The 20952-nt window shown below is 35.9% G+C and overlaps 1 protein-coding gene across 3 annotated transcripts in view; it reads left to right on the forward strand.

The window, feature by feature from the left end:
- Positions 1-20952, forward strand: part of KAT6A (lysine acetyltransferase 6A) — a 110920-nt gene that overhangs the window by 47404 nt on the left and 42564 nt on the right. For 2 of the 3 annotated variants that reach the window (XM_082715133.1, XM_082715134.1), the window contains 5 exons: positions 10777-10885; positions 14568-14683; positions 15470-15551; positions 18062-18197; positions 19550-19866. In XM_082715133.1, the coding sequence (XP_082571259.1) occupies positions 10777-10885; positions 14568-14683; positions 15470-15551; positions 18062-18197; positions 19550-19866 (760 nt within the window). The remainder of the gene's footprint in view (positions 1-10776; positions 10886-14567; positions 14684-15469; positions 15552-18061; positions 18198-19549; positions 19867-20952) is intronic. The other variant, XM_082715135.1, reaches the window with a different exon arrangement.

Below are 20952 nucleotides of genomic sequence, written 5' to 3' on the forward strand. Positions count from 1 at the left end.
TAATAAAGGGTTCCACAGGAATAGTTAAAAGATAGAGGTTTTTAAGATGAAGACAGATTAGAAGTAGTTGCTTCTCACTGTGTGAGTTTTGACCTGTTACTTAAATCATGTGATCTGTGAGACTGAAACATATCACTTAATTTTTTAGTTCAGTTTTTAAAAATTGTAAAAATAACAGAATTTACCATGCTAAACACTTTTCAGTGTATAATTCAGTGGCATTATATATATCACAGTGCTTCAAAACCATTACCACTATCCATTTCCAGAATTTTATCATCTTCTCAGAGTTTGTACTCATTAAGCAATAACTTACCCATTCTTTCTTTCTTCCAGCTTCTGGTAACCTCTGTTCTATATTCAGCCTGTATGCATTTAACTACTTGTAAAAAATCAAAATCAAGATTTTGATTTTTTTAAAAATATGAGTTGCAGTAATTATAAATGAATATGTTTTTAATAATGTTTTTATAATTTTTTAAATAATTTTTTTAAAGGCTTTATTCATCTATTTGACAGACAGAGATCACAGGTCGGCAGAGAGGCAGGCAGAGAGAGAGAGAGGGGTTGGGGGGAAGCAGGCTCCCTGCAGAGCAGAGTCGGACATGGGGCTTGATCCCAGAACCCTGGGATCTGACCTGAGCCAAAGGCAGAGGCTTTAACCCACTGAGCCACCCAGGCACCCCTGTTTTTATAATTCTTTATAGAATTTTATATGTTTATATGTATATATGCATATGTATTAAGTCTAAGGAAGAATGATGTGACCGTTATTGCTTAGTGCATCTTTGGATGTTATAGGGAGTCTTATGTGAGTTATATACTTTCATATTCTTAATATTAGCTATGTTAATTTGTCTTAGTAATTTCCAGTGGCCATAAAACCTGAGAAAATTTGTAGCTTTTAAGAAATCACACATCTTTATTGGCTGATAGCTTATGAAATGATGTCTTAGAGGTTCCTGAAGTCGTAAATCTAAGTTTACATGTGCAGTTTTTTTCCCTTGAAAATTCTGGTGGTCATAAATTCTAGAACTACTCAGTTCAGTCTGGAGAAAACTAGAAATAATTACATAGAACAACACAGATTCTTTTTTTTTTTTTTTTTAAACAGATTCTTGCCTATTCTTTATGTCAGTGTTTAAGAACAGAGACAAGAAGATAGATTTGAGTTCCTCAGAAGATATTAGAAAGTGAAGACAGTAACAAGTGGATAATGGTTTCAAAAAAAATTAAAGACAAGTCTTTGGGGAAAATGAAAATTGGACTTTCAGATTGGAATGCCTTAGATGATACAGAATTTTTTTTTTTTTTTTGATGATACAGAAATTTTTAAGATAGTCTACATGATTGTGTCTAAAAATTATTTTTTTCATAGTATAAATCTCATAGGAGAGATCATTGGGCAAAATTTTTGCTGTTTTTGGTTTTAAAAGCTATTTCCAAAAGCTCAAGTCAAATGCTACTCCACTGCTGTTTACATAGAAGAGTATCTACTATGCAATTGCCTCAATGCTGCCATCTGGTGATTATTATGAAGATCTCAGCATGGTGCTTAAGGCACCCTCAGGCAACAGATGACAAAAGGTGCAGTCTAAGTGCCTGCTACCACAAGTCTCGCCCCCTACTTTGGAGAAATTGAATGGAAGTGGGTTCCTGTGGCAGAAATTTTAAATTTAGTTATTGAGTCCATGAAATTACTTTGTGAGATTGCTTTGTAAACAGAGCATTTATATATTATTAAGATGCACACATCTTTATCAGGCTTCTGCAAACTCATTGCTCTAAGATAGTATTTTTATTATTATTTCTGGTTCTACAGGGTAGTTTAATTAAGGTATTGAGCACTTATTGGATGCATACTGTATGTTAGGCACTATTCTTACTGGGTTAGGACCATATAAATACACAATTACCTCTCTGACCCATCTTCTGTTGCTCTCTCCCTCTTACATTCTACACTAGCTAGAATAACTAACTAATAATAATACTAATAATAATTATAACTAACTAGTTAGGTTAGTACTATTCACAGTACCGGGAATACAGTCCTCAACAAACAGATGGAAATGAACCTTATAGAGTTTATATTTAGTGGGAGACAGAGCACACAATATGTTAATTAGTGAAAAGGGTTCAGGGGAAGAAATAAAGCAAAGAAGGGGGATATAAATTCTTGTTGTTGGCAGGTTGTTTTGAAATGTTCGATGCAGTGGTCAAGGAAAGCCTTGCTAATGCTGAGAAAGGGACTTTTAATTAAAGATTGGAAAGATCTAGGGAAGAGCATTGCAGAGAGATGGTAAGCAAATGCAAAGGCCCTGTGATTGGAACGTGTGACTTGCTCTACCTAGCAGGGAAGCCAGTGTAGAATGTAAGAGGGAGAGAGCTGTAGAAGATGGGTCAGAGAGGTAATTGGGTATTTATATGTGGGGGTGCAGATCACATGGGGCCTTGTAGTTCATTTGGCGTTGAATGTAGGGTGAAAACCACTGGACTGCGTGGAGGATTTGGGGCAGCCCAGTGACGTGCTCTGATTTACCTTTTAACAGGTTTACTCTTGCTCCTGTGTTTAATGGTGTGTAAAGTCGTTTGCTACAAACTTTTTTCTTGTTTTATTAGCTGTAGGAACAGGTTCACTTTATATAGATAGGAAAACAGTAAGCTATAAGACTATGCTTGGACAGGACTGGAACACTGGTTATATGGCATGTTGTATATCTCTACACAGGTTTTTAAAAACTGTATTCGTAAGTTACCAGTTGTTATTATATCTCTGTGATAGAGGAAAAATTGAAACCAGCTTGTAGAGTTTCACTTGGAAAATGTTAAAGAAAGTCTCTTCACTGCCCTAAGAATCACCCTAGTACATTTTAGGTTCAAATCTTACAGTGAACCCAATGTAGTTTTAGCCCTTTCTGACTTACTGTCCTGCTCATTAATATTTTGGGAATAAAAATGATCTGGAGTTGGAATTTTTTATGCACCTAACAGAATTTAGGCACATTCTAAAACAAATCACACAATTACTGATTAGGTGTGCTGTTTGATCAGAGAAAAACTCATAGGTTTGTATTGTAAGCTAGATGATTTATTTAAGTCACTTTTTTTGGTTTGTAATCTTAACAGCTAAAATGACGAATCCTCGGAGTATTATTATTCTTTCCCAAATTGCACTTTAAAAAATACCCTGAAATTATCAATATATAATTATTGCTAGTAGTAGTATTTTTCTGTGGATTCATTTTTGTTTTGGTAGCTGAAAAATTTATCATTTTTGTGCTTGGTTCTTTGATGCCAAAGAGTAAACATCTTCAGTGTGAAATGTTTAGGTTAAGGATGTTATAGTTGTGGTGCCCTATGTTACTGAAAACATCCTATGTAATTTGCATCTGTTTGAATTAAAGTCTATATTTGACTTAACATATATTTTTTCAGCCTGATTTTCACTCTGGAACTATCAATACTGAATCACTAAATGATACCTGAAACTAGTATTACACATTGTATGTTAACTGTCTGAAATTTAAATAAAAACGTAAAAAAAATCAATACTATTAAAACTTAGGTAAGGTTAAAAAAAAAACAACTTAGGTAAGGTTGTCATTAGCATGTTGTTTTATATAGTGGGTAGGCAAGGTCTAATAGGACTGTGGTCATTTGATAAGTATCATAATAATTGAGTTAGACTGTCTACACAGGTCTAAGTGACGAGGCAGCCAGTTTGTGTAAATTGCTACCCTTCTCCCCTCAGCAGCTTCAATGAACAGATTTAAATGACCTTAGTTGTTTTGTTTTGGAATAGAAAAAAATCTGGCGATATGAAGCATTGATTGTATGTAGAAATATTAACAGCAGTAATGTTACAGAGAATATATGGGAATATATAGGGACAGTTTTGCTAAGGATTTCTTAGGTACGATTTTAAATAACATTTTCTGCCATTGGGAACTTTATTTTAGTTCCAGGTGATAAGGATGCGTATTTGAAAACCGATTACTACATAGTTTTAATTTTTGAAGACTGCATTTCCTATGCTGGAGAATAACAATAATTTGTTTTTCAGACTTTCTCTTTTCTTCATTTTGTATGTTGGCTTCCTTAAGTGTGATCTGATCTATCCCTGAAAGTAGCAGTAGATTAAGCAAGCACTTGCTGTTACTAATGTATGTTATTTATGGTAACTGAGTTTGAATTGTAATACAGTCCTGTTCTGCCCTTTCGTAGCAGCAGCAGCAGCAGCTGCTAGATACTAGGTTTTGTTTTTTTGTTTTTTAAGATTTTATTTACTTGACAGAGCATAGCAAAGGGAATGTCAGGGAGAGGGAGAAGCCGGCTCCCACCCAGCAAGAGGGCTCATCCCAGAACCCCAAGGTCATGACCTGAGCCGAAGGCAGATGCTTAATTGACTGAGCCACCACTGAGGCCCTGCCTTTTAGTTTCTTACTATAATGTAGGCTTCTCCATCTCCACCACAACTGCAGGTTACATAGGATTCTTTATCTGAACATAACTTATTCCTTTTTTTTTTTTTAAGATTGATTTATTTATTTGAGGGGCAGAGGGAGAGAGAATTTTTTTTTTTTTAAGATTTTTATTTATTCATTTGACAGAGATCACAAGTAGACAGAGAGGCTGGCAGTGGGGTGGTGGAGAGAGCAGGCTCCCCTCTGAGCAGAGAGCCCGGGGCTCGATCCCAGGACCCTGAGATCATGACCTGAGCTGAAGACAGAGGCTTTAACCTGCTGAGCCACCCAGGTGCACGCCCACCGCCCCCTTTTTTAGAGATTAGGAGAGAAAATCTTAAGCAGACTCCCCACTGAGTTTGGAGCCCAGTATCAGGCTCTGTCGCATGAGTCTGAGATCATGACCAGACACTTAACTGACTGAGCCATCAAGGTACCACCCCAACTTGTTCCTTTTTAGCCAGACTGGTAAAGTAATATAATGTACTAAATGTGTGTGAAAGTGGTACCGCTAGTTTAGCACTAGTACATCATTACGTGGAATTATATCCGTATCCTACTAGTAGAGCTGCTTTTCCATTTTCATACCCTATTTTAAAAAGAGGGTGAGGTGGGGAGAGACCAAAGAAGAGTGAAAACATTCCTTGGTCTTCACTGCCTCTAAGATGATTTTTCTTCCTTTACTGAACAAATTCTTCAGATTTGAAGTTCTTTCCATCTACTAATACCATGATCTCTGCTTTTTTTAAAGTATGTGCTGGGTTTCTGTCATTTACCAGTGTTTTCTCTAAAACTTCAGAAAAGTTTTTGTTAAGCTTTCCTATTTTGGGGCACAGTCATCATTTTTACTGACTTGAACACATTTATATGATTTTTCTAAAATCATGCTCTCCCAAGTTCTTGGCTGCTTAATTTATTATCTTTAATTTTACTTTTCTCTGTAGTCAGAGTGTAAAGACTATGAAAGTTGGGGCTTTAGCTGCCTTTTTCACGACTCTTCCCTCAAACTTCTATAGTAGTGCTAACTAAATATTAAAGAATTCATGCACATTTACGATTTGAAGTTTCCTTTGTTAGCTAAGACTTTATACTTTGGAAATCACAAATTCTAAAGTTTCACTGTGGACTCCAGTCTTCAGTCCTTTTACTTCCTACTGGACCTTTATTTTCAGTTTATCAGGATTCCCTTGGTACCTTAACTTCAGATACTTTTTGTAAGACCCCTTCTACTTATGATGTCCAGTCTCAACTTTGTGGCCCACCATTTTAGTTGATCTTTCTAGAACAGTGCAGCGCTCTGACCTCTGTAGTAGGCTCCCCAAAACTTAACTAAACAGCCTACTGTTCATCTGAAGCCTTACCAATAACATAAACATAATTAATACATATTTTGTATGTTATAGTATTAATATACTTTATTCTTATAATTAAGTATGCTAGAGAAACAGAAATCTTACTAAGAAAATCATAGGGAAGATAAAATACACTTGCAGTAGTATACTGTAAAAAATCTATAAGTGGACCTGGCTAGTTTAAACTGATGTTGTTCAAAGGTTGACTGTTTGCATTTGCATTCTAGTGGACTTCACTCTTGGGTTTGTCTCCTCAATGTACAGCTCTCTGATTTTGTCAGTCCAAGGCTTCAGAGATGGTAAGGAAAGTTGTATAACCATTTTGGTTGGAAAAACTACAAATAGAACTCTCCAATATTAGCCATATGGTTAAGGCTGATTGACAGTTTTATTTTCCATCACTAATTGATTCTCTTTCACTTCCATACAGAGACGTCCAGATTTTTTTTGCTCTCTGTAAATACCCAAACCCATACCTATCTACTTCAGTTTAAGCAAGTAATACTGTCTTCAGTTTTAGTGAAGAGATGGAGGCCTTGACAAGTGCATTGACTTTTCTCTCTTCTGTTTTGAATTTATTCTCTGTTAATACACATTTTTTCTGATTGTTTCTTACCTGAAAAATGCGTATCCACCTTCCATTTTGATAGGGGGTGTTTTTGTTATCTTTGTTCTTGGACCCAGTCTATCTCACCTGTCAGTTTTCTCAGTCAGCACTTTTTTGTGCTGTATATATCCAATTCCTGCCCCCCTTTTGGCAGGTGATTTTTATTTCCTATTTTCCAGAAATAATAAGGCTGTCAGAAATAAGCACCCTCAACATTTCCCTTTCCCTTTCCCTTTTCTCTCCTACAAAAAAAAAAAAAAGCATCTACACCATCCTATACTATAAAGTCCCTTTATCTTTGCTTTAAAATGCATCCTTTTTTCTAAAACCAGTGTTACCCAGTAGAACTTTCTATAATGATGGTATTGTTCTATATTTGTGTTGTCCAGTACCATAATCACTAGCCACATGTGAATGTTGAGTACTTGAAAGGTAGCTAGTGCGATGGAGGAATTACATCTTTTTTTTTTTTTTCCCAAGTTTAAATAGCCATGTGTTTTAGTGGTCACCATATTGAGCAGTACAGCTTTAAACCTTATTATATAATATGTTCCTGTTATTTCTTTTTTCTTGAATCTCTTTGACCATGTCTGTCTTCTCTTCCACATTTAAATAGGTTTAGTCTTTCTCATCTTAAATACCTAGAACACATCAAAACCCATTGCCATTTTTTTAAAAATATTTTATTTATTTATTTGACAGAGAGAGATCACAAGTAGGCAGAGAAGCAGGAAGAGAGAGAGAGAGGAGGAAGCCGACTCCCTGCAGAGCAGAGAGCCCGATGCGGGACTCGATCCCAGAACCCTGAGATCATGACCTGAGCCGAAGGCAGCTGCTTAACCCACTGAGCCACCCAGGCGCCCCCCATTGCCATTTTTTAAAGCTATCTTCTGTCTGCTCTCTTTCCTTTCATGGCAGTTTGTTGGTTCCTGTGAGTTTAGTTCTTACCCTGTCATTGAAAAAGGCGCACTGTTAGTGACATTTCCAGTTGTTGCTTAGTTGTACAATCCAGTAGATATTTTATTTTCCCAACATTGATTGTTGGTTGCTCTCTGTGTCTTGTAATTTTTGTGTCATCACTTCCTCTTGGTTCTGTTTTCCCTCAGAACCTTTGGTTCAGGTTAATATCTTGTCTTCACTAGTTGTTTCTTGTCCCTTCCCCTTCACCCCCGATGCTTCTAAATGTTGATATTCTTCTATCTTAGATTTTATCTCACTTCTTCACTCTCCTCCCCTTGTTCTCTGTCTGTTACTACAGCTTCACTCCTGCTTCTCACTGGGTGCTGTCAGCATGTTGCTGTCTTTTAAATCTCTCCAGCCTGTTCTTTCTTCTAAGTTCCAAACTGCAATGTCCAAGTCACTGTTGGTATTTCTTTCAGAATATTCCAGAGGTAACCTTGTCCTCCTCTATAGATGTTCATTAGTTTACGTTTGACAACTCTAATTAAAACAAGCATACAGAAAAGTGCACAGATTATAAGTATGTACCTTAAATATTATTAACTTCCTTGAAAACACCATGCAGGTCAATAAAAAGAACATTACCAGCACCTCAGAAGTCCCTTTCCAATTCACTACCTCTTCCTTTCTCTCTAAAGATAACTGCTGTCTCAACTTGCGGTAATGTAGAACTGTTTTTGAACTTTACATAAGTAAGATGATATACTATGTATTCTTCCATATCTTTTCTCTCATTCAGTATTTTTGTGATAGTAATACAAGTTGTTGACTGTAATTTGTTTATATTCATTACAGTTCAATATTCTACTGTATGGATATAATACAGTTTATCTGTGCACCCATTGCTGGTTATTTGGGTAATTTTTGTTTGAGTAAATTTTATGAATAATGCTGTTCTGATCATGTTTGTGTATGTTTTATTGTATATATGTGTGTGTACTTCATTTGATGGATATATACCAAGGAGTAGAAGTGCTGGGTCATATGATATGCCTGTGTTTAATTTTAGTAGTTTTCAGATTAGTTTTGTCAATTTATATTCTTGTCAGCAGTGTAAGAGTTCTGTTGTTCTACTTTCTTAACAGCATTACTATTGCCAGGCTTTATAGAATTCTAGCCGTTCTTGGAGATCTGCTTCCTTGATGGTTAATGAGGTTGAGCATCGTTTCTTATGTTCATTGGCCATTTATATATTATTCACGTATTTGCTGTTTTGAAGTGCCTTTTGAAGTTTTTTTGCCTACCTTTCTATTGAATTGTCTGTCTTCTCCATACTGATATGTAAGAGTTCAGTGTATATTCTGGATATAAGCCATTTGTTAGTTAAATATGCTGTTAATAGCTTCCATTTAGTGGCTTGCCTGTTCACCGAGAGAGCTTGCTTACTTGCAGTTTCTACTTCTCAATGAAGTCTTTCCTGACTTTACTCCCCTGTTCTTTTTCATATCCCCCCCCCCCCCAATTTTATTTAAATTCTAGCTGGGAAATGATGTGGCAGTCTTTACCAGAATCACAATTATTAAGTCAACTTCCAGCGGTTCATCTCTCATTTAATCTCTTGGCTGAGGAATACTGTTGATTTGCTTGTGTTGGACATTATTGATATACCATCCAACTCTCTCAGTAATCCATTTTCCTTCCTAGGCAGTTTCCTCTAACAGCCACTTCAATATTTGTATTGTGACCTTAGGTCTCTTCTTTCTACCTGTTCTCCATGGGAGAACTCATCAACTTTGAAGGTCTTAGCCATTTTGTAGGTATATGATTTCTAGATTTTCATTTCCAGACTAACCTTTCTCTTGAACTTCAGATCCCTGTATTGTAAAGTTGATGGACATTGCTACATGGGTGCTCCATAGGTATTTTAAGCTCACTAAGTCCCAAACTGAGCTCATTCCATTCCTCCCAAGCTGGAATTCTGTATTTTGTTTGAACACCCCATCAGTGGGTCTCCCTGTTGAAATACCTCCAGAAGAACTTAAGTCTGGGAAACCTTCTCCTGACACACTTTTCTCCTGCTTGATTCCCTCCCTCTGTTGTTTCTTGTTGTAACCCTTCCATCATGGTAGTGATGGACATTTTATCTGTGTTCTCCAGTGGACTAAAAAAATCTTGAGGACTTTATATCTCTGTCCCACATAAATGGTTGAGATTTGACTGAGAGTGCCTCCAACTAAACACACCTAACATCAAACTTCGTATTTCTTTGTTTTTCTCCTGCTTTTCTTCTTGCAGATAACTTAACGGTTCACACCATCTTTTCATTAAGTCAGTCATATATAGTTAACTCATTTTCTTCTCTGTCATCTTCCATAGGTAGTTGGTCTCTAAGTCCATAGCTATTTTTTTCTGTTCCTGGTTTGTTTTTTCTTTCATAATCTTTGGTTCAGGTTAATATCGTGTCTTCACCAGACTATTGTAGTCATTGTTTAAATGTTCTACGTGTCTTTAGGTTTCCCCCCATTTTTCTTTGATATTGCTACTGAATTTTTTTTTTTCAAATACAGGTGATCATCTTTTGATTCAATAGCCTTCTATTGTTCTCTTCCTGTGGGATAAAGTCCAGCTTCTTTGTAAGACATTCAGAGGCAATCTTCACAATCCTGATGTATCTGCGCCCCCAGAGTTATCACAGAAACCAGATCCTTTAAGCACTGGCTTTAGCAGACTGCACACCTAAGTTCGTCTTGTTTATTCTACATATACTGCCTTTCTCTTCATCCTGTGTGCTGTAGAGGAACATAGAAACCTAGGTTTCAACCCAGTTTTAACAGTTATTATCAGTTGTGCGTGGACAAACTTCTTAAGATCCCATAGCATAGTACTAGTACTTAATACGTGTTATCTTCTTCTTTCAACCCTTCTCCAAACCACAACTGACATTTCTTTCTCATTTTTGTACAGAGCATTTCCTGTTTGCCTCTTTAGCACCTAACGTCCATCACTTTATGTGGTGCTTATTTATGCACATTCGTCACTTCTCCTTTGTGACATCACGTTTTAAGGACTGAGACTGTGATTTCTTATGCTTAATTCAAGTTGAAATTTTTAACCCTAGATGAAGGATTTGCTTTGTTTAATACATACTGTGTCATTTAGTTTCTAAGTGACCAATATAGTTGAGATAATGATTTTTTTGGACCAAAGTTGTCACTACAAGGACTGGTTGTAAAGGTCCAGCCAAAGCAGGCTCTGTAGAAACTCGCTTACTAAAGAAAAACAAAAAACAAAACAAAAAACTCCCTTACTTAGTTGGAGATTTAGGAGCATGGTAACAGTTGTCTTAAGGTTATGTATAAACTCTCATAGGAATTTAAAACTGTAATTTTAATGTCTTTGTATTAATACTAAAAGAAAGTACTCGTACCTGAGTGAACTGTTTTTATCTTTATAGCCTGTTGCTGAACCAATCCCCATCTGTAGTTTCTGTCTTGGTACAAAAGAACAAAACCGAGAAAAGAAGCCGGAGGAACTCATCTCCTGTGCTGACTGTGGCAACAGTGGTATGTAATCCCCTGGATTCCTTCTGACATGTATGGTTGGTCAAGAGGGAGGTGTATTTAACTGAGATGGTATCCTTGAGCCTTATAAAACTAATACTTTAATTTGATTCTGGTTTAAGGTAACTGAGATGAGCTTCTAGACAAGGGAGGGATTTAAATGTAATAGTTGAAATGTTTTATTCAGTTAATTTAAATCAGGTCTTAGTCTTTTTGTTTGTTTTTTATAAAACTCTTTCCATAGATTATTTTTTCCTGTTGATCTTTATATTTGACTGTCAAACATCTGTTCAAATCACAGCAATCAGTTTGAAATTATTGCCGGTTTCTTTAATAATCACTACTTATTTTTCTTGATTTATGCATCAGGCTTTATGAATAGAGCCAGGATGATAAGGATTTGTTTTTCTTGATAGAAACTTACATATTCACACTGGGAAATGGAATGTTGACACTGCAATTTAGTGAGCTCTGTGAAATCCTGGGCTCTAAAAACAGTTTTGCAAAGACTCTCCTGGTTTGTTAATTCCAGAGATATTCTTGGTCTGCAATTTCAGAACTTACAAGTTTTTTTAGGAAGGCCATATTAGTAAACCAACATTATACATTATCTTTGATCATTGGCTTAATTTTCAGTGTTTTATACTGTAACAGTCATGATTTAGTTGAGAAACCAGAAACCACTCTAGATAATTCAAGAGGAAGGAAATTTAATACCAGGACCAGATGTTTGTGAAATTATTAGAAGGGTTGAAGAGGAAAGTTCTAAGCTGGGCTTTAAGGACTGATTCTGGAGTATCACAGAACTGATCCACCAGGAGAGTCACTTACATCTGCCTCCATTTGGAAGAGGTGGAAGCAGGAGGCTGCTGGAGGACTTTAGCTGAATTTGGATATTGAAAGGCTGAATTTGGCCAACATCACAATTACCTCTGGATAGCCATAAAGGTGAAGAGTGGATGGGTATTGGCATTTTCATGACTTTATCGTTAGAAAACAGTACCAAGAGAAAAGTGGTCTTTGTTTCACTTCTCCTTTTCAAAAAATCACTCAGTACATATAGCTGGTAGAATTTAATTCATATCTAGAGCCTAGCTGCAAAGGAATCTAGGAAGTATACAGCTTTCAGGTTTTTGGTTTTTATTTACAGAAGGTTTTTGAAGGCAGCAGCAAGATATCTTGAGTGGTAGGTGACCATATCCAGCATAATATCACAAACCAAAATGAACTCTGGGTGGATTTTACAGTTAAATATAAACCATAAAATCATAAAATATTGGACAAAAATATAGTGACATATCCTACATTGCAGTGATTTCCGAACTATTTTCGTAGAAGAACCCTTAAAAAATGATGTGGGACCCCAAGTATATGAAACAGATAAAAATAGGTCTGCTCCTGGTGAGGTGGGAATAAAATGGGGTGAGGGGGAGAGAGAGTTGGGTGATAGTCCTGCCTTGTAAATCATGTTATATTTGAGGTGGTCTCTGAGTTCTTTGCAATTTGAAAACAATAGAGGAAACTTTTAAAGAACTATAGAATGAATAACCATTGGTTATCTGTTGCTTTAGAAATAAACAACTCCAAAATGTAGCAGCTAAAAAAGCAACATTTTAAAATTCATGTTCCTGTTGATCATGAATTTGGGAGTGGCTTACCTGAGTGGTTTTGACTTAGTGATCCTTAGTGAGGTTGCAGTCAAGATTTTAACTGGCCCTCAGTTATCTGAAGGTTTCCATTCCATGATGACTGACTTACCTGGCTGGCAACTTCATGCTGCCTGTTGACAGGGAGCCTTAGTTCTTTGCCAGGCAGACTTCTTCATAGGGCTGCATATGTGCCCACGGCATGACAGCTGGATTCCCCTAAGCAGGAATCTGAGAGAGAGAGAGAGCAAGGTGGTACCTATAATATCTTTTATTACCTAGCCTTAGACTGTCATTACAGCACACAGATCGGCCCTATTTAGTGTGGGAGGGAACTGTACAAGGTGTCAATTGGTATTCTTTCAGGAGGCAGGAATGTTTGGAGGGCAGCGGGACCTGGCTATTACAGTAGCCACGGAAGAAGACTATGGATAGAGTCAAATATATGACGGTAACTTCCCAGACTGAGAACTAAAATACCCCAAATTTTTAAAAAAATTTAAAAATTGGGGAAAATAATTGCATTAACTATGGTAAAGGGGCAAATGCTATAAAGTGTGAAGAGCATGTTTACATTTCCAGCACAAAGTCCAAAGGGCAGAGCCTACGAACAAGTAGTTTATATGAGAGAGTTAATTGTTGAACATACTAAGAAAACATTTTACCCAAGTAATAATAAGCATGCATACCAGTACAGCATTGGAGTATCATTTTATAGCTTTGATAATAATAAAATTTGAACAGTAAGAGAACCCAGATCTAGAGCTGATGAAATTGTGATAAAACATTTGTACTTTGCTGGTAGCACTAGATATTTTATCAGAGGATTTGGAAACGTGTTTGGCAGTACATATCTGCTTCTCAAGCCACAGAAATGTTTTTTTCATCTTACCAACCCCACTTTCAGGAATTTATTTTAAGGAATTAATCTAAAAGAAAGAAATTCACTGTAGTGTTCTATTACGAGTAATAGTTTAAATAGTTAACAATAGGGAAATGGCCATGTAGGTTATAGGGTATCAACTCAATGGAATTACTCAGTTTAAGGAATATATATACAATGTTTACTTGACTAAACGGATGAAGAAAAGCAAAACAAAACTGTGCATACCTTATAATTAAAGCTGCACAAGGGATTTTAGCAAGTCCATAAAGGAAAAGTAGAACAGGAAATGGCTAATCTAGGAAGAAGAGATTATGAATGAGATTTTTACACTTTCTCATTTTCCTTTAATGTCAGTGATGTTTTGATAATAAACTTCATAGCATCTCATAGAAGAGAAACTTACTTAGGAATAGAAAAGAAGGAAGAGAAAATAATTTAACTAGCCCTTTCTCTCACCAAAGAAAAATAAACGTAACCAACTTTTAGAGGAAAGGGACAAATCTTTTCAGAGTGAGGGCAGATTTTCCTTCTTAAAATTCTGATAATTAAATGGATACTAACTTTTGGAAGAGGAAACTTTTTTTTCCTGTTACTGTTAATTCTGATCACAATAGAAATATTGCTTAGGTTTTAGTTTTTAGCCAAAGTAAACTCACTTTTAATGATCAGATTTAGCAAAAATATATTTTGATTTTAAATATAATGTTATTTTAAAAATTGAGAGCACAGAAAGGATTGAAGTGAAAGGCAAAATCTCCTTCAAAATGTTTATAACTTCATATCCTAGGATATTACAGTTGCAAACAGTTTTTGTGTTTCCTTTCAGAAATTGCCTAGGCATACTATGTTACGTATTGGTATACATATAAGCATGTGTACTCAAATAATGCTTTAATGCAGGCTTAATAAATGCTAGGAGTTTGTCAGGTTTTCTATAATCACATTGGGGTGGCGGTGGTTTACTGAGTACTGTTTAGCATCAGTAAAACTGAATAGGAGTGCCAAGTCTTGATGAGACATGTCTGACAAGCTTCCAAGAGCATCTTTTTTTTGATACATATTTTGATTTAAGGTAATTGCCTTACTGTACATCATTTCTTTAATACAGAATGGTCATTGATTATTTCATTTGAGAATTTTCCCCTCTTACTAGGTCATCCATCCTGTTTAAAGTTTTCCCCTGAACTAACGGTTAGAGTGAAGGCCTTACGGTGGCAGTGCATTGAGTGTAAAACGTGCAGCTCCTGTCGAGATCAAGGCAAAAATGCAGTGAGTATCTTTGCCTTACAACGTGAATATTTCACTTAGAAGTCGAATGTACAACTGGTGTTTTCCTCTAGGTATTGTTGGCTATTTTTCAGTCACCTGGTCCCGCAGAATTTGAAACAGGAGTCTCATTAACTTACACATCATTAGTTTAGAATACGTACTCTTTGAGACTTGGATTCTTTCTAGGTGATTTCTAAAGCATCTTAATTGTATGTTTGCAGAAATACTCCTTTTAAAAAAAAAAATTTATTTGACAGAGAGACAGTGAGAGAGGAACACAAGCAGGGGGAGTGGGAGAGGGAGAAGCAGGCTTCTGAGCAGGGAGCCTGATTCCATGCCAGACTCAATCCCAGGACCCTGGGATTATGACCTGAGTGGAAGCCAAACTCTTAGTGACTAAGCCACCCAGGCGTCCCTAAAGAAATACTCCTGCGATTTGTTTGAGTAGTGTGGAGTCACTCACTTAGCAGTGGTCAGTTAGTATATTAACTACAAATCATCCTTTTCTCTTTTCCATTAGAAAACTAAAGTTAGCTTATATCTGGTTACTGGATAAACTTGAAAGTTATGAAACTGTAGTTCTTTATTAAAGGTTGGTTGAAGCAAAACTTGTGGTAACTCAGACTTGTCCATTTACTCAGTTGATACAAATTAAGGAAACTTTTACTATTACAGTAGTTCATCTCCTTTATGAGATCATTGAAGCTTTCTAGGTTTTATGAAGTTATGATCCTCACATGCTTTTGTTTCATAAGGTTAAGCAAAACTGTCCTATCAATTTTTTAGGATAACATGCTCTTTTGTGATTCCTGTGACCGGGGTTTTCACATGGAGTGTTGTGATCCACCACTCACCCGGATGCCAAAAGGTGAGAAATACTTTCTGAAATCAGACTCGCAATATAAAGGGCATGTTAGTGAAAGCACCTTTTATCTACTTTGATAGATGAAAGAATGATTTTTCATCTTTCTGTTTGGGATTGTTTAAGCAGGAAGAGTGCTGTCACCTTAAAGGTGGGATAGTCTGTTGAGACATCCTAAAGGTGGCACAGTCTGTTGAGATATCCTAACATACTTATGTGTATGGATTTATTATTTTCCTCTATTTCTCTATTTTCAGTTTTTAAGTACCCATGGAGAGCAAAGTAGTTCATTTATTAATATTTGCCAGTCATATAGCTAGAGGACAAAGTACTTGCCTTTTGTAATATTTTGAAATACCTCTTTCTGTAAAGGAAGAAATGAAGTTGTACTAGATCGTGTTGATTATATCAGTGTCAATTATTACACTGTTCATCACCTTTGAAAGGCCTAGAGTTGTTAGTCTCTGGTTTAGTCAAAACTCAAAAAAATGTTTTAATAAAATAATTTGTAGACAAATAATATTTGTGACCTAACTCATAAAAGTAGAGCTTAATGTTATCCTGTTTTTTTGACTTCTGCTCCTTGAAAGTTATTTGGTTGGAATACAACTGCCTGTTGGTTGAGCTTCCGTCTTACTATATGCTTAGATTTTCTCTAAAAAAAAAAAAAAAAAAAAAAAAAAAGTTCAGGTGGACTCTCCTGCTTTTGCCTTATCACAAATTCCATTTTTAACTCTGATTTTGTGACTTGCTAGGTTTCTTAAGTAAACCGCTTATAGGATATTTGATAATTTTCTTCTTGAAAAAAATTTTCCCGCAGGTGGAAAGGAATTGAACCTTAGGTATAGTCAAGTTATTTCACTTAGGATCCTACTTGAGTCCCTATTATGTCATTCTGTTGGTTGTTACCTTTTGAAAAGTCTTAGATTTATATGTACTGGAAGAATAAATTCCCCCTTTCCTAACTGGTCAAAAGGCCTTCTGAGAATCCTGCAAGATAAAGATTTTCTTAGGACTTCATTCCTGTGTATAGTGCCTACAAAAAAAGTTTCATTGTAGCTTAAAACAGGAATCATTTTATTTTGAAGTAATTGCAGACTTAACCGAAAAGTAGCAAAAATATTGCAGCCATCACCAGCTTCTTCCAATGTTAACATCTTATAAAACCATAGTACAATTACTGAAACCAGGAAACTGATATTGATATGATACAATTAACTAATCTGTAGACCTTATTTGAATTTGTGGTCCAGAATCCAGTCCTGGATTTCACATTGTATTTAATTGTCATATTTCCTTAGTCTCTTCCATTCTGAATTACTTCTGTAAATTGTCTTTCCTGACCTTGACACTTTTGAAGCAGCTGGTCAGCTATTTTATTTTATTTTTAAATATTTTATTTATTTATTTGACAGAGATCACAAGTAGGCAGAGAGGCAGGCAGAGAGAGAGGAGGAAGCAGGCTCCCTGCTGAGGAGAGAGCCTCATGAGGGGCTCGATCTGAGGACCCTGGGATCATGACCTGAGCTGAAGGCAGAGGCTTTAACCCACTGAGCCACCCAGGCGCCCCTGGTCAGCTATTTTATAGAAAGTCCTTAAATTTGGGTTTGTTTGTTTCTTTATCATGATTAAACTAAGATTCCGAAGTTTGATAAGAACATCACAGAAGTGATATTGTACGCTTCTTAGTGTGTTGTAGTGTGGTGTATAGTATGAATATGTCTTATTACTGGTAATGTTAACTGTGATCATTTGATTACTGTAGAAACCTAACTTTTAAGTTATTCTTTTCCATCATTGTACTAACTTTAGCATCCATCAGTGATTCTTGTTTGCACTAATTTTACTTTGGTGTTTACATGATGATGGTTTTTTTGCTTCCATCATCCCTTCTGCATTTATTAATTGGAAATCTGCTATAAGGAAGAGATCGCTTTTCCCATTTATTTATTTGTCAATTGTATTATTCATGGCCTCATGGAATTTTATTTTATTCAATGGGTTATAATCCATTGATGTGATTATTTCTTTTCTTGCTCAGAATGACCCAGATTTGGCTATTGGGAGCTCTTTCAGGTTGGCTTCTGGGTCCTTATGACATGCCTTCCTCATCTTTTGAGCACTTCTCCATTTTCTGGGACTGTAAGATGCTCCAGGTTATCAAGTATTTTCCTTGGTCCAGTCCTGGGATCAGTTATTACTCCATGGAAGCCTGGCTTCTTTTCTTATAGAATAGTAATTGGAAACTAATATCAGAGTGCCAGGGGTAGAGCAGAGCTTTTTAACTTTTTAACTTCAACCATATGTGGGCTTCAGGATACTTCTGAGTCTTTTCCATTTGTTTGTAGAATTTTGTGTATATATGTTTCTATGTTTATTTTTCTAAGGGGCTTCCATCAGATTTTTAAATAGGAGTCCTTGACCTAAGAGAAGTTAAGAACTCCTCAAGTATCTCAGCTCTTTCTGTGTGTATCTGTGTCTGTTGTGCTTTATGTGGAATATTATTTTTTTTATAGGCATGTGGATATGTCAGATATGTCGACCTAGGAAAAAAGGACGGAAACTTCTACAGAAGAAGGCAGCACAGATAAAGCGGCGCTATGCTAACCCAATAGGACGTCCGAAAAACAGGTTAAAGAAACAAAACACGGTGTAAGTTGTACTTGTGGCAAGGTGAGGGGAGAAAAGGATAGGGTCTTCTCTCTAGTGTAGGAGTCACTTGTTTGCATTGTGAAAAAAATCTTGGTTGTTACAACTGGCACTTTATAAAGCAATAATAATGGCTATACTTAACTGAACTGTGCAGTAAAGTGCCAAGTTAGAATAAAGTCCCAAGTGCCTTACAGTGTGTTACTCATTTAATGTTCCCAACAACCAAATGAAGCGGTATTGCTGTTACTCTTACTTTTCGAAGGAAACAATTACTACATAGAAAGATTAACTTGCACAGTTTATAGTAAGTGTTGCACTGGGATTAAAACCCACAAGTAGTTTGGCACCAATGTCTAACTCTTAAATACTGCCTTATACTGCTGCTCTTATGTAAACAAGAAAGAAAAATTATTATAGCATTTCATAGATTCCTCTCCTGATGTGGTCTCAGTAGTTTATATTGTATGTACAAATCACTGGATAACTTTTGCTATTGCAGTCATAGCCAAGTCCCCTTTCTATGTCTTGATCTAAAATAAAATAATGTGTTTTTCATCTGGAAAACTAGGAAACTGGGCTATGTCTGGAGGATATGGGGCAAGATTCAGTAGCTAACTCTTTTATTTATTTATTTTTTTGAGTGTCTATGGTAATTCCCTTTTGATGATTTGTAAGATATCTTTAAATCTGTAAATCTGTATTCTTTTTTTTTTTTTTTTTACCCAACTTTTCTATACTTTAGACTGTCTTGAAGATAATAACTGAAAGGAATGGGCACTAGCAGCTTGAAATATACAGTACCAGTATTGTAGTTCATATTTTACATCTTAAATCAGGCTTTAATTTTTCTATAAGATGATCTTTTGATTACTGAGTTTCAGAGAGTAACCCATCCTTGTGTTTAGAGGTAAAAGTATAACTCTGAGTTGTTACAGAGATCATAGGACTTTATATCTGGAAGGGTCTTAATTGTTTTCTGGTCCAACTCTCATTTTATAGATGAAGACACTGGTGTTTAGACAGTGTGATTATTCTAAGGTGTACAGCTAAAAAGTGGCAAGAGTTATGACTTAAACATGCCTTCTGACTCCCAACCTTAGGATTCTTTTTGCTATAAAATACTAGACTTTTCAGAAATCTATTTCTGATAACAATATTACTTCTCATTTCTCTAATACTTATGGTTTATAGAATATTCTTGACAATATAGTTTTTTAAAATAAAGCTGTAGCTTATTTACTAATTACATGTTTATATTAAATAGAAAACTTAAAAAGTTTTCCTTTTTAATAGTTACCCTTTTCCCTGTTTGATTTCTTTTTCCTTTCTTTCTTTCTTTTTTTTTTTTAAAGATCAAAAGGTCCTTTCAGCAAAGTTCGGACTGGTCCAGGAAGGGGCCGGAAACGTAAAATCACCCTTTCCAGCCAATCAGCATCGTCATCAGAAGAAGGATATTTAGAGCGAATAGATGGCTTGGACTTCTGCAGAGATAGCAGTGTTCCCTTGAAGTTCAACAAGAAAACCAAAGGGCTCATCGATGGCCTTACCAAATTCTTCACCCCTTCTCCTGATGGGCGGAAACCTCGAGGGGAAGTGGTAGACTACTCTGAGCAATATAGAATCAGGAAAAAGGGCAACAGAAAATCGAGCACTTCAGATTGGCCCACAGGTAAAAGTTCACTTAGAAGCAGAATGTATTCCCAAAGTGTATTATTTGGAATAACACTAGTTATCTAGAATAGATTTATATTTGATTATTATCTATGGTATGGATTAAAAAATAAATTAAAGGTACTATTTAGATTAAAGTAAGGTGGTGACAATGGCAGGGATTGAGAGGCTGGAGATGAAATTGCAAGAATGGGCAAATAAGAGCTCCTAGTCAGAAGACGGTGTTTTTTCGTCTGTGGGTTGTTTGTTTGTTTGTTTGTTTGTTTTTTGGGTTTTTGTTTTGGTAGAATCACAAGGAATCTTCCTATGGAAGTTTTAGGTCTGACCTTTAATCAAGGATATCTTTACATTTCACAAGTTACAAAACAAATCATGTGGTGAGCATCATGATGCTTACTTTATTTCCAGAAGGAAATTGGAAAGTGTGTGGGTAGATAAAATGCTATTGACCTAAGTAAGCATAAAGAATAGACAAATATATATATGAGTATGATAAGATCATTGATTTTTCTACTTCAAATCATGGCAAATATAGTTGTAATATTTCATGAATTATACATTAAAAGAGAGGAAGAGAACTATAACTTCAGACCATTTACTTATGTATTAGGCTAACCTTCCTAGTTTTCATTTATTTATTTAAAATTCTGTTTATTGAAACTAAAAAACAAAAAAATAATTCACCCATTTCTCTTACCCTCTACCTCCCAGCTTTCTTCTGGCAAACCACCAATCTGTTCTCTGAATCTATGAGTTTGGTGTGTGTGTGTGTGTGTATGTATGTATGTATGTTATTTATGCTGAATAATATCATATACCTACACCACAGTTTCTTTAATCCCTTGATGCATTAGGTTATTTCCATATCTTGAATATTGTAGATAATGCTACAGCGAACATGGGGTGTATATATCTTTCCAAATGAATTTTTTGTGTTCTTTGGGTACATACCCAGAAGTGGACTTGCTGGATTATATGGCAGTTCTATTTTTAATTTTTTGAGGAACCTCTGTACTGTTTTCCATACTGGCTGCACCAATATACATTCCCACCAACAATGTACAGAGGTTCCCTTTTCTCCACA

Source organism: Mustela nivalis (assembly GCF_964662115.1).
Source record: "Mustela nivalis genome assembly, chromosome: 20".
Classification (NCBI taxonomy): domain Eukaryota; kingdom Metazoa; phylum Chordata; class Mammalia; order Carnivora; family Mustelidae; genus Mustela; species Mustela nivalis.